Source organism: Urtica dioica, chromosome 8, assembly GCF_054948205.1.
Source record: "Urtica dioica subsp. dioica isolate 48M chromosome 8, U.dioica_male_clone48M_v1_H2, whole genome shotgun sequence".
NCBI classification, from domain to species: domain Eukaryota; kingdom Viridiplantae; phylum Streptophyta; class Magnoliopsida; order Rosales; family Urticaceae; genus Urtica; species Urtica dioica.
Window position 1 is genome coordinate 31,075,662 of NC_142763.1, and position 13,135 is coordinate 31,088,796.

The following is a 13,135-nucleotide window of genomic DNA, read 5'->3' on the forward strand; positions in this document are numbered from 1 at the left end:
GGCCAAGAGTGTCACCCTACGAAGCACATGTAGTGGTTATCCCGGATGAAGAATCTCTTCCAAAGGGTTTGGGAAAGGTAGTCTAAGACTCTTATTCCAACCCAATAATTTAATTCAAACCAAATATAGGTATGAAAGAGATATAGATAATGAAGGGATATATGTGAATATATATATATATATATATATATATATATATATATAGCGCATACTACCTTCTAAGAAAAATACTCATGATCATTATCAACCTATTTACGAATATGAAAGGTCATAGAAAAGCAATCACAAAACATCAGGACAATCGTAGAATAGTATCACTACTACAAAACTGAGATCCCACAACGCTTAAAAACAGTTGTAGAATGATTCTACAACGCTTAATAAGCGTTGTAGAATCCAGCGTTGTAGAAGCTTCTACAACGCTTAGACATCCGTTGTAGAAGCTTCACGGCTTCTACAACGCTTAAAATCCGTTGTAGAAGCTTGGATTCTACAACGGATATATAAGCGTTGTAGAAGCTTCTACAACGGTACAATTCCATTGTCGAATTCCCAAAAAAGACCAAAATTTCTTGCCGCGGCGACGCATATTTTTCGCCGTGGCGAGACATTCTACAACAGATCAGATATCCGTTGTAGAAAGATCTCGCCGTGGCAAAAATTATATGTCGCCGCGGCGAGAGTTTAGACGTCACTTTTTAATAGAGCGACTTTAAATTGGTTTTTTTTACAAATTTAGTTTTCTTTATTTTTAGTCCATTGTTTCCAGAAAAAGAATAGCAATTAACAGAATACATTTCATTCAAATAAAAAATTAAATCGTACAGATTCATTATAGTAAAAAAGAAAAATATACTTGTTTATACAATCTATCTACCAACAACACAATCTATCTACCACCAATAGATATTTATCGGATGCTCTAGTTCTCGGACCTGGCCTACTGAGCGCTCGTGGACCTGCTCGAGTGGGCGCTAGAATTAGCAAAATCCAAATTGGTGAAGGTCATGTAAAGTCATTTATATAAACAAAGCATTCGTGTTACTTATTTGGTGTATAAATAAAACAAATATCTACCATATTCATAACTTAAATGTATGCAATCTGAAATATAACTTCAATGGTTCATCACACACGCAGTGATAAGCCTAACTTATTTGGTGTATATTGACAAAAAAGTCGACCCACACATAAAGAATCACAGGCCCTAAACAAACCTAATCCTTTTTAATTTCTTTCTTAGAAGTTATTCATGCTGTTCAAGATTTGCCTTTGTATCACTAGGTGTTCTGCAAAGAAATCCTCATCTAATCCTATGCTAGATGATCAATGCCTGAAGTTTTCATCTTCAGATGAAGTAGAAGTAGCCAAGGCGGTATATAAATCAAGAGAAAGCAATGTTACGAACCAGAATATATGTTGCTCTTCCGAGGATGAACCGGAATTACTACTACTTGAAGAAGAAGATCAACTTAGCTTGTTCTCGTCCTGTTTCGAAAGAGACTCTGAAGCATCCGGGGATAGTAGTTATCTTGATCATGGAAACAGTGTTAGTCCTGGGAAACGATCATCTGTGAATTCAGGTCTCGATTTATGGGAACATAAAGAACCACACATAAAATACACGAAGACATTTACATAATCAACCCATCGGTTGTTCGGTGAAGGTCCGGACCCAGAAATCAAAACCATTTTTAAGAACTCGTGAAAAAAAATTCGTTCAGGAAATTTATCAAACAGTTAGGGGACACAAAACAAAGCTTTTACCATTCAAGCAAATTAAATATGATAAATGAGATTCAGTAGTTCTTTGTTCATAACCGAGATTCAAAACTCAAACTAGATTGAAACATACAGATGGATTCAAAATTATCAACCTTCACATAGAACAATCTATGTTATTACCTCGTGGCGGTGCTCCGAGTTCGAGCGTTCTCTCCTCACGACGATTACTTCTTGTCCCACGAAATTAATGGGCTGAAACAAAAGGGCTTCCAGAACCAGAGCCAAAACGAGCCTAGCTTTCTCTAATTTTCGTACGACGAAACATTAGGAACCCTAATTTCAAAACAGAATTGATCGAATACTCTAAAAACGAGCCCTAATTCTGAAAAAAAAAGACAAGAATGAGTGAGAAGTACAAGATAAACCTCTCGGCTCGGAAATTGCGCTTCTCTTTCTCGGAGAGCTGTACGGAGATCCGGAATCGCTCGGCTCTGCGCATCTTCTTCTCCACTTCGGAGGCGACGGCGACAAAGGTCCTTTAATCGTCGGAGGAAGGCTCGTCGGCGATCGGGTTTTGGAGGATTGGGATCAGATCGACGATCGGTGTGTGTGTTTCGGTCGCCATTTTCGTAGGAAGGGAGAGAGAGAGAGAGAGAGAGCGATGGAGAATCGATCGAGCAATAATACTGTGTTTCATTTTTTCTTATTATTCCAAAATCCCCTATGTATTATTGCGCGTGTATAGGGAAAACCTAAAAAATCTCGCCGCGGCGAGAATATGTCTTCGCCGCGGCGAGAAGGTCCTACAACGGATTTTATAACCGTTGTAGGATCATCTCGCCGCGGCGAGGAATTTCATAAAAAATTGCTTGGTCACGGTATCCTTCTCACCGCGGCGGAGAATATTTCTAGCCGCAGCGAGATAATGTCGCCGCGGCAAGAGATGACTATCGTCGCGGCGAATGGATTCTACAACGCTTTTAAGAAGCGTTGTTGAAATCGTGCCGCGGCGAGGTTCATCCTTCTACAACGCTTTTACCTTGCGTTGTAGAAAGGTTTCGCCGCGGCATAAATCACGTGGTGCCGCGGCGACGATTCTATAACGGATAGTGTAAACGTTGTGGGAAATCTGAAATTTATGTACTTCTACAACGCTTTACACAAGCGTTGTAGAATCACTAAGTTTCTACAACGCTTAGCTATAAGCGTTGTAGAATCCATCATATTCTACAACGCTTATCCAAAAGCGTTGTAGAAACACCTAGATTCTACAATGCTTAGCCATAAGCGTTGTAGAAACACTAAGTTTCTACAACGCTTATGTTAAGCGTTGTAGAATCCCTAGTTTCTACAACGCTTATGTTAAGCGTTGTAGAAAGTGGGTTGTATAATCCAACATTTGTAGTAGTGTATGTGCAAGAACTAAATAGACAAAAAAACGTTTGGAGTGAAATGTTGGGAATATTGTCCATGAAAGGGTGTATTAGTAATCACCCAAAGATTGCTTCAATAAATATAAAATAAATTGGCATTATTATGAATAATTAGAGATGTTATTTCAAAGAAAAGTATTACACTTTCATCAACTCACAGACTTCTACATTAACTTGATTATTATAATATATAGGGATATGAGTATATTCATCATGGTAGAACGCTGATAAGTGCATTATCTCCTATTGATTTTTTTTATTTATCAATTACCACCATATTATTTGTTGTAGCCATTATAATAGCTTATGTAATAGAACTTGTTATATTTTGAGTGTTTACGTGTGAGTAGGTGATTTCTGGCTATTTTGGAACTTTAATGCCAACTTTTTGGAAGCCGTGCTGAAGAAGGAGCATAACAGATATAAATATGTATATATACATATATATGTATATATATATATATATCAAACAAATGAATATATACATATATATAAATAAATATTCTATCTAAATTTATATTCTCCCCTCATCCCGCTTTTAAAATTGATTGCTATTATTAGATTAAATATAGGACGCGTGTTTACTAAGTTGTTTAACAATTAAAGCTTTAAATCCGCACAAAGTCATGATAAGAATGCTGAGATTATTTACTGCGTGTGTCAATATGAACATTGATTTCACAAGAGACTTGATAGGAATTGCTTCCTGACTGCTTGATTGTTTTAGTTGCTTGTTTATATTAGATCGCGCAAAAGTAATCAATCGTTCAAGTTGTTATCACAAGCAACAAACAGTAGAATAACCATCTCATTATAGGTTTAGTAAGTTCCTCTTTGTATATCGGAACGAGTACGTACATTAATAGGTGGTATTATGATAATTTAAGTATTAGAAGCGAGCAAGCTTTTATTACATTAATTATAAGTAGTTAGTAGTACATGGCATTTTATTAGATGGTGATATGAGAGTCAGAGCTCCCTTCCGTACCTGCGCTTGTACTGTGCCCAGAGAGTGTCGACGTCCTTGCCCAGGAGCTCATTGAAGAGGCTGGGGCGGTATCCATTCCTGAGCCTCTTGTTGAGGTCGGCCACGAAGCCGGGGCGGAGGGTCTCCAAGTACTCGAGGAAGCGGGCGGTGACGTCGTAGCCCTTGTCCCAGGGGCTGCCGTCCCCGGGCCCGACCCACTTGTAGGAAGCGCGGCCGGCCCTGAGGCGCACGAAGTCGGCGATGCCCTCGATGAGGCCTCGCGGAGCGCCGCCGTACCACTGGAGGAGGTGGACCAGCTCGTGGTACAGAATCCCTTCCACCTCCCTCCGAACGTCGCCCGAGAACCTCTCGATGTAGCGCGCGCTGAGGTGGATGATGTTGTCCGAGTCCGAGCTCCGAGCCACGCCCTCGAAGTCCTCCACCCTCAGCACCACCCTCGGCGGGTCCCGCCTCTCCGCCGCCGAGTTCTGCCGGAACGTGCTCCAGATGAAGCTTGTCGCCGCTTCCAGGGTCTGCCTCGCGTGCCCCGTCCCAATCTCTCTGTTGAACCGCGCCCCGCCCGCAGTGTTGAACGCGTAGTTCAGGACCGTGTACACCTGGACCGCCTCGCCGCACCCCGCCATCACCGTCACGGCTATCACCATCAACGCACCAACGGAATACTGCATCTTCTCACGCTCTATAAACCCTAATTCTATGTGTGTTTTCTTTCTCTCACTTTGATTTTGATTTGCATCTGTGTGCCATTCACCTATCTTCTTCTCCCTTTTTATAGACTTCTACCATATACATCACCCATACCCTGTCATCAAAATCAAATCAAATAACTCCCTGACAAAAAAAAATACTAATAGGTTAATAGATGTTTAGACCACCAGCTCTATGCTGCTTTAAAGTATTCCAATGGCTGCTGTCTAAATATTCCGCAGTCAAAATAAGCAATACGGGAGTCAGAATTCAATTGCTTCAACATTGAAATTTAATAGGCTTCAACTTAATAAGTTCTTTTATTTTTGTTATTATAACTTTCTTTTAATTTTACAAATCTTTTGCTTATCTCAAGATAACGTGAGAGATGTTGTTTGAGACTATTTTACTTGCATTGTGTGTAGGATGTACACATCATACTATTGCCTTTCCAGGGTACAAAATGCTAACTGTTAGATTAAGTTGAAATCATCATATTAATTATTAATTGATTCTTAGTCAATGTCTTGGATATAATTAGTAATATATACCAATTTTCTGTTTTCAAAATAAAACAGAACACTAATAGCTAGGTTAATAAATGTATTGGACATCAAACCCTCTTATTAAAAGCATAGAATACCTATGGCTGCTGTATGGTCACACATGCAATTTATTAATAAGATTATGCAAGAGTCTTTAATTTTTGAAGTATTTGACACTGATATATATGGTTAAGTTGTCGTGAGTAGGCCGTAATTTTTTGTTTAACATGTTGTGTCGATAAAATATTGTTTGATATAATAAAAACTGCATTTTATAGTAATTAATGTATATTTTTGAATTTTGATTAGGTCGGAGATGCTCGTAAAGAAGTAAAAATGACGTTTCACTAAAAAGATAGACGTGGCGTTGGAAGGAAAATTACTACACAATTTTAACATACTTCTCTTGTCATTAAGCATATCTCTGCAATTAAATTACTAGCCCATGATATTCTAATTAATTGCCGCGATAAGGTTAAGGGCAAGGCACATGGAATTCGAAATCACATATAGTAATTTTATACGTACGATGTTCATACGTTAGGTTTGAAATGTTATATCTGATCTCACAAATATTTTACTGATATATTGCCATCGCACATACCATGCACATCAATTCTATATTAATATATTAATGGAATATATAATTTATGAAATTCTGATTAATCGCAAAGACAAGATGTCGCACACAATGTGTTGACAATGTGTCCGACAACTTGTTTGAACAGCCGATTATGGATAAACAACAAATAGTGCAGTAAATAAAATACACACAATATGTTTACCTAGTTCGGTGAAACACACTTACGTCTGGGGGCATTCTGCCAGTGAAAAAGATTTCACTATCTTGTAGTCAATAGTACACACAAGGTTTATATCTGATTACAATCGACAAATCAATAAAACCTAGAGACTATTACCACCAGTGAAAACTTAGTCTGGGACTCCCCCTGAATTTGATCTCCGTCTCAATTCCACCCTTCGAGCAGCCGCCTGTGCTCGGATGACTTTCAGTCTTCAGCTGTTCGTGAACCTTCAATCACGTGAACAGAAAACCCAACACTCACAGACACTCAATCTTTGTGGAATAGTGTTTGAGAGAAAACACCGCTATTAACAAAACACACAGCCTCTCAGTCCGCCGGTCTTGCACGTCTAAGAGCTCTGAGTGTTTTTATCAAAAGCGTCAAAACTGCTAAGGGGGAGTGCATGTCTTTTATAGCAGCTTCACAATCCTGGAACTGAATCTCTGGTTTCCTTACCCAGCCTCAACCGAATATTACATAATCAAGTCACCAGCGAGGCAAATATCTTGCAATGAAGACAGCATCGAGGCAAATAACTTGCAATGAAGTCAGCAGTGAGGATATCTCATAGTTAAGTCACCAGCGAAGCAATCTGTCAAAACTGGAAACTTGCCTGAAATAAAGTCTGCACACAGGAGAAAAGATGTCACACCAGAAGTAGAAGCATAACGACCAACATCTTTCCACACAACTTGCACTAAAAAATAAAGCCAACAAAAACGTAACAACAATCTCCCCCTTTGACTATTTTTTAGGCAAGCACTTCCAGGAACAGTTCTCATACAAGCGTCATGACAAGCGAGGAGAGTCAAAATAAATGACTTCATGACGCCTCTCCCCCTGATTGCCTCAAAATAATACCAAAGGCAAGGATCGACCAACACAGAGGGAGGAACACACAACGGCCAGAAAATGATGAGAACTTGAACAAACATCATTACATAGACCATCAAAAGAAAGATGTTCAGGTTTTACGTACACACCAACATAACATAGTCTGAAACAAATGATAAACTGTAGCGCAAGCCAAACAGAAAGAAGTCTGAAAAGAAGTTGTATAATACAGACCAGATCTTGAACATAAAGAGAGAAAGATTTAAGCCGAAGCACCAACGTTACCAACGACATCCTGGTCACAGCCAAAGCCTTCTTCATCGTCTTCAGACTTGTCAGCATCCTCAGCGTCTTCAGCAGCATCAGAAACATCAGACACAGTGGCTTGGCCAGGCTGAGAAGCAGTAGCTGAACTAGGAGTAGTGAGCTCACGGACAAGAGCTTCGCACTTGGACTTCCTGTTGGAGAGAGTCTCGATAGTCCTTTTAAGAGTCTCAATCTTCTCAAGAAGTTCTCTCAATACATTTCTCTGGACTGCCTCTGTCATTGTCCCCAAAATGAAGTTTGCTTCCTGAAATGTCAGATGTCTCGACAGAAGGTCTGACAAGATCTTGAGCATGTTTCCCTTCAAACAATTTGGGGCTGAAGTTGAGAGCACCGGGTCTTTTGCCCACCACATCAGTGCTTCGCAGAATGTTCTTGTTTTGCTTAAGCAGGATGCCGGTGATGAGGGAAGGGAAACCAATGGGAAGCTTCACTGCAAAAGACTTGACATGCTTTGCCAAGTGATCAAGCACAAAATCACCAAAATCAAAGGAGGAACGGATAGAATAATATGTGCATGCAAGAACTAAGGAGACCAACTTCCAACGTCTGGAGTGACATGTTGGGAATATTTTCCACGAAATGGTGTATTCGTAATCACCCAAAGATTGCTTCAATAAATATAATAAATTGGCATTATTATAAATAATTAGAGATGTTATTTCAAAGAAAAGTATTACACTTTCATCAACTCATAGACTTCTACATTAACTTGATTATGATAATAAGTAGGGATATGAGTATACCCATCATGGTAGAACGCTGATAAGTGCATTATCTCCTATTAATTTTATTTTTTTTAATCAATTACCACCATATTATTTGTTGTAGCCATTATAATAGCTTATCTAAAATGTAATAGAACTTGCTATATTTTGAGTGTTTACGTGTGAGTAGGTGATTTCAGGCTAATTTGAAACTTCAATGCCAGCTTTTTGGAAGCCGCGCCGAAGAAGGAGCAGAACATATATGTATATATATATATATATATATATATATATATATATATATACATATATATAAATAAATATTCTATCTAAATTTATATTCTCCCGTTCATCTCGCTTTTAAAATTGAGTGCTATTATTAGATTAAATATTGGACGCGTGTTTACTGAGTTGTTTAACAATTAAAGCTTTAAATCGGCACAAAGTCATGATAAGAATGCTGAGATTATTTACTGTGTGTGTCAATATATATTATATGCACATTGATTTCACAAGAGTCTTGATAGGAATTGCTTCCTGATTGCTTGATTGTTTTAGTTGCTTGTTTATATTTGATCGCGCAAAAGTAATCAATCGTTCAAGTTGTTATCACAAGCAACAAACAGTAGAATAACCATCTCATTATAGGTTTAGTAAGTTCCTCTTTGTATATCGGAACGAGTACGTACATTAATAGGTGGTATTATGATAATTTAAGTATTAGAAGCGAGCAAGCTTTTATTACATTAATTATAAGTAGTTAGTAGTACATGGCATTTTATTAGATGGTGATATGAGAGTCAGAGCTCCCTTCCGTACCTGCGCTTGTACTGTGCCCAGAGAGTGTCGACGTCCTTGCCCAGGAGCTCATTGAAGAGGCTGGGGCGGTATCCATTCCTGAGCCTCTTGTTGAGGTCGGCCACGAAGCCGGGGCGGAGGGTCTCCAAGTACTCGAGGAAGCGGGCGGTGACGTCGTAGCCCTTGTCCCAGGGGCTGCCGTCCCCGGGCCCGACCCACTTGTAGGAAGCGCGGCCGGCCCTGAGGCGCACGAAGTCGGCGATGCCCTCGATGAGGCCTCGCGGAGCGCCGCCGTACCACTGGAGGAGGTGGACCAGCTCGTGGTACAGAATCCCTTCCACCTCCCTCCGAACGTCGCCCGAGAACCTCTCGATGTAGCGCGCGCTGAGGTGGATGATGTTGTCCGAGTCCGAGCTCCGAGCCACGCCCTCGAAGTCCTCCACCCTCAGCACCACCCTCGGCGGGTCCCGCCTCTCCGCCGCCGAGTTCTGCCGGAACGTGCTCCAGATGAAGCTTGTCGCCGCTTCCAGGGTCTGCCTCGCGTGCCCCGTCCCAATCTCTCTGTTGAACCGCGCCCCGCCCGCAGTGTTGAACGCGTAGTTCAGGACCGTGTACACCTGGACCGCCTCGCCGCACCCCGCCATCACCGTCACGGCTATCACCATCAACGCACCAACGGAATACTGCATCTTCTCACGCTCTATAAACCCTAATTCTATGTGTGTTTTCTTTCTCTCACTTTGATTTTGATTTGCATCTGTGTGCCATTCACCTATCTTCTTCTCCCTTTTTATAGACTTCTACCATATACATCACCCATACCCTGTCATCAAAATCAAATCAAATAACTCCCTGACAAAAAAAAATACTAATAGGTTAATAGATGTTTAGACCACCAGCTCTATGCTGCTTTAAAGTATTCCAATGGCTGCTGTCTAAATATTCCGCAGTCAAAATAAGCAATACGGGAGTCAGAATTCAATTGCTTCAACATTGAAATTTAATAGGCTTCAACTTAATAAGTTCTTTTATTTTTGTTATTATAACTTTCTTTTAATTTTACAAATCTTTTGCTTATCTCAAGATAACGTGAGAGATGTTGTTTGAGACTATTTTACTTGCATTGTGTGTAGGATGTACACATCATACTATTGCCTTTCCAGGGTACAAAATGCTAACTGTTAGATTAAGTTGAAATCATCATATTAATTATTAATTGATTCTTAGTCAATGTCTTGGATATAATTAGTAATATATACCAATTTTCTGTTTTCAAAATAAAACAGAACACTAATAGCTAGGTTAATAAATGTATTGGACATCAAACCCTCTTATTAAAAGCATAGAATACCTATGGCTGCTGTATGGTCACACATGCAATTTATTAATAAGATTATGCAAGAGTCTTTAATTTTTGAAGTATTTGACACTGATATATATGGTTAAGTTGTCGTGAGTAGGCCGTAATTTTTTGTTTAACATGTTGTGTCGATAAAATATTGTTTGATATAATAAAAACTGCATTTTATAGTAATTAATGTATATTTTTGAATTTTGATTAGGTCGGAGATGCTCGTAAAGAAGTAAAAATGACGTTTCACTAAAAAGATAGACGTGGCGTTGGAAGGAAAATTACTACACAATTTTAACATACTTCTCTTGTCATTAAGCATATCTCTGCAATTAAATTACTAGCCCATGATATTCTAATTAATTGCCGCGATAAGGTTAAGGGCAAGGCACATGGAATTCGAAATCACATATAGTAATTTTATACGTACGATGTTCATACGTTAGGTTTGAAATGTTATATCTGATCTCACAAATATTTTACTGATATATTGCCATCGCACATACCATGCACATCAATTCTATATTAATATATTAATGGAATATATAATTTATGAAATTCTGATTAATCGCAAAGACAAGATGTCGCACACAATGTGTTGACAATGTGTCCGACAACTTGTTTGAACAGCCGATTATGGATAAACAACAAATAGTGCAGTAAATAAAATACACACAATATGTTTACCTAGTTCGGTGAAACACACTTACGTCTGGGGGCATTCTGCCAGTGAAAAAGATTTCACTATCTTGTAGTCAATAGTACACACAAGGTTTATATCTGATTACAATCGACAAATCAATAAAACCTAGAGACTATTACCACCAGTGAAAACTTAGTCTGGGACTCCCCCTGAATTTGAGCTCCGTCTCAATTCCACCCTTCGAGCAGCCGCCTGTGCTCGGATGACTTTCAGTCTTCAGCTGTTCGTGAACCTTCAATCACGTGAACAGAAAACCCAACACTCACAGACACTCAATCTTTGTGGAATAGTGTTTGAGAGAAAAACACCGCTATTAACAAAACACACAGCCTCTCAGTCCACCGGTCTTGCACGTCTAAGAGCTCTGAGTGTTTTTATCAAAAGCGTCAAAACTGCTAAGGGGGAGTGCATGTCTTTTATAGCAGCTTCACAATCCTGGAACTGAATCTCTGGTTTCCTTACCCAGCCTCAACCGAATATTACATAATCAAGTCACCAGCGAGGCAAATATCTTGCAATGAAGACAGCATCGAGGCAAATAACTTGCAATGAAGTCAGCAGTGAGGATATCTCATAGTTAAGTCACCAGCGAAGCAATCTGTCAAAACTGGAAACTTGCCTGAAATAAAGTCTGCACACAGGAGAAAAGATGTCACACCAGAAGTAGAAGCATAACGACCAACATCTTTCCACACAACTTGCACTAAAAAATAAAGCCAACAAAAACGTAACAACAATCTCCCCCTTTGACTATTTTTTAGGCAAGCACTTCCAGGAACAGTTCTCATACAAGCGTCATGACAAGCGAGGAGAGTCAAAATAAATGACTTCATGACGCCTCTCCCCCTGATTGCCTCAACACAGAGGGAGGAACACACAACGGCCAGAAAATGATGAGAACTTGAACAAACATCATTACATAGACCATCAAAAGAAAGATGTTCAGGTTTTACACACCAACATAACATAGTCTGAAACAAATGATAAACTGTAGCGCAAGCCAAACAGAAAGAAGTCTGAAAAGAAGTTGTATAATACAGACCAGATCTTGAACATAAAGAGAGAAAGATTTAAGCCGAAGCACCAACGTTACCAACGACATCCTGGTCACAGCCAAAGCCTTCTTCATCGTCTTCAGACTTGTCAGCATCCTCAGCGTCTTCAGCAGCATCAGAAACATCAGACACAGTGGCTTGGCCAGGCTGAGAAGCAGTAGCTGAACTAGGAGTAGTGAGCTCACGGACAAGAGCTTCGCACTTGGACTTCCTGTTGGAGAGAGTCTCAATAGTCCTTTTAAGAATCTCAATCTTCTCAAGAAGTTCTCTCAATACATTTCTCTGGACTGCCTCTGTCATTGTCCCCAAATGAAGTTTGCTTCCTGAAATGTCAGATGTCTCGACAGAAGGTCTGACAAGATCTTGAGCATGTTTCCCTTCAAACAATTTGGGGCTGAAGTTGAGAGCACCGGGTCTTTTGCCCACCACATCAGTGCTTCGCAGAATGTTCTTGTTTTGCTTAAGCAGGATGCCGGTGATGAGGGAAGGGAAACCAATGGGAAGCTTCACTGCAAAAGACTTGGCATGCTTTGCCAAGTGATCAAGCACAAAATCACCAAAATCAAAGGAGGAGCGGGTAGAATAATATGTGCATGCAAGAACTAACGAGACCAACTTCCAACGTCTGGAGTGACATGTTGGGAATATTTTCCACGAAATGGTGTATTCGTAATCACCCAAAGATTGCTTCAATAAATATAATAAATTGGCATTATTATAAATAATTAGAGATGTTATTTCAAAGAAAAGTATTACACTTTCATCAACTCATAGACTTCTACATTAACTTGATTATGATAATAAGTAGGGATATGAGTATACCCATCATGGTAGAACGCTGATAAGTGCATTATCTCCTATTAATTTTATTTTTTTTAATCAATTACCACCATATTATTTGTTGTAGCCATTATAATAGCTTATCTAAAATGTAATAGAACTTGCTATATTTTGAGTGTTTACGTGTGAGTAGGTGATTTCAGGCTAATTTGAAACTTCAATGCCAGCTTTTTGGAAGCCGCGCCGAAGAAGGAGCAGAACATATATGTATATATATATATATATATATTTATATATATATATATATACATATATATAAATAAATATTCTATCTAAATTTATATTCTCCCGTTCATCTCGCTTTTAAAATTGAGTGCTATTATTAGATTAAATATTGGA

The 13,135-nt window shown here is 39.3% G+C and overlaps 2 protein-coding genes and 1 long non-coding RNA gene across 3 annotated transcripts; all 3 read right to left on the reverse strand.

Annotated features, from left to right (window-relative positions):
* Positions 1-1,421: 1,421 nt before the first annotated feature.
* On the reverse strand, positions 1,422-2,398 carry LOC149389169 (uncharacterized). Its single transcript, XR_016301017.1, has 3 exons — positions 2,151-2,398; positions 1,906-2,058; positions 1,422-1,556 (listed from the first exon to the last, which is right to left on the reverse strand). It is a non-coding gene; the product is annotated as an uncharacterized LOC149389169 (long non-coding RNA).
* Positions 2,399-4,030: 1,632 nt separating this feature from the next.
* LOC149389170 (uncharacterized) lies at positions 4,031-4,880 on the reverse strand. The gene has a single exon (XM_089624553.1). The coding sequence runs from the start codon at positions 4,812-4,814 to the stop codon at positions 4,128-4,130; it is 687 nt and encodes a 228-aa protein (XP_089480679.1). The 5' UTR covers positions 4,815-4,880; the 3' UTR covers positions 4,031-4,127.
* Positions 4,881-8,752: 3,872 nt separating this feature from the next.
* On the reverse strand, positions 8,753-9,602 carry LOC149389171 (uncharacterized). Its single transcript, XM_089624548.1, has one exon. The coding sequence runs from the start codon at positions 9,534-9,536 to the stop codon at positions 8,850-8,852; it is 687 nt and encodes a 228-aa protein (XP_089480674.1). The 5' UTR covers positions 9,537-9,602; the 3' UTR covers positions 8,753-8,849.
* Positions 9,603-13,135: the final 3,533 nt, after the last annotated feature.

Coding starts and splice junctions, on each gene's coding strand:
- LOC149389170 (XM_089624553.1), bottom strand. CDS start 4,814: ATGCAGTATTCCGTTGGTGCGTTGATGGTGATAGCCGTGACGGTGATG.
- LOC149389171 (XM_089624548.1), bottom strand. CDS start 9,536: ATGCAGTATTCCGTTGGTGCGTTGATGGTGATAGCCGTGACGGTGATG.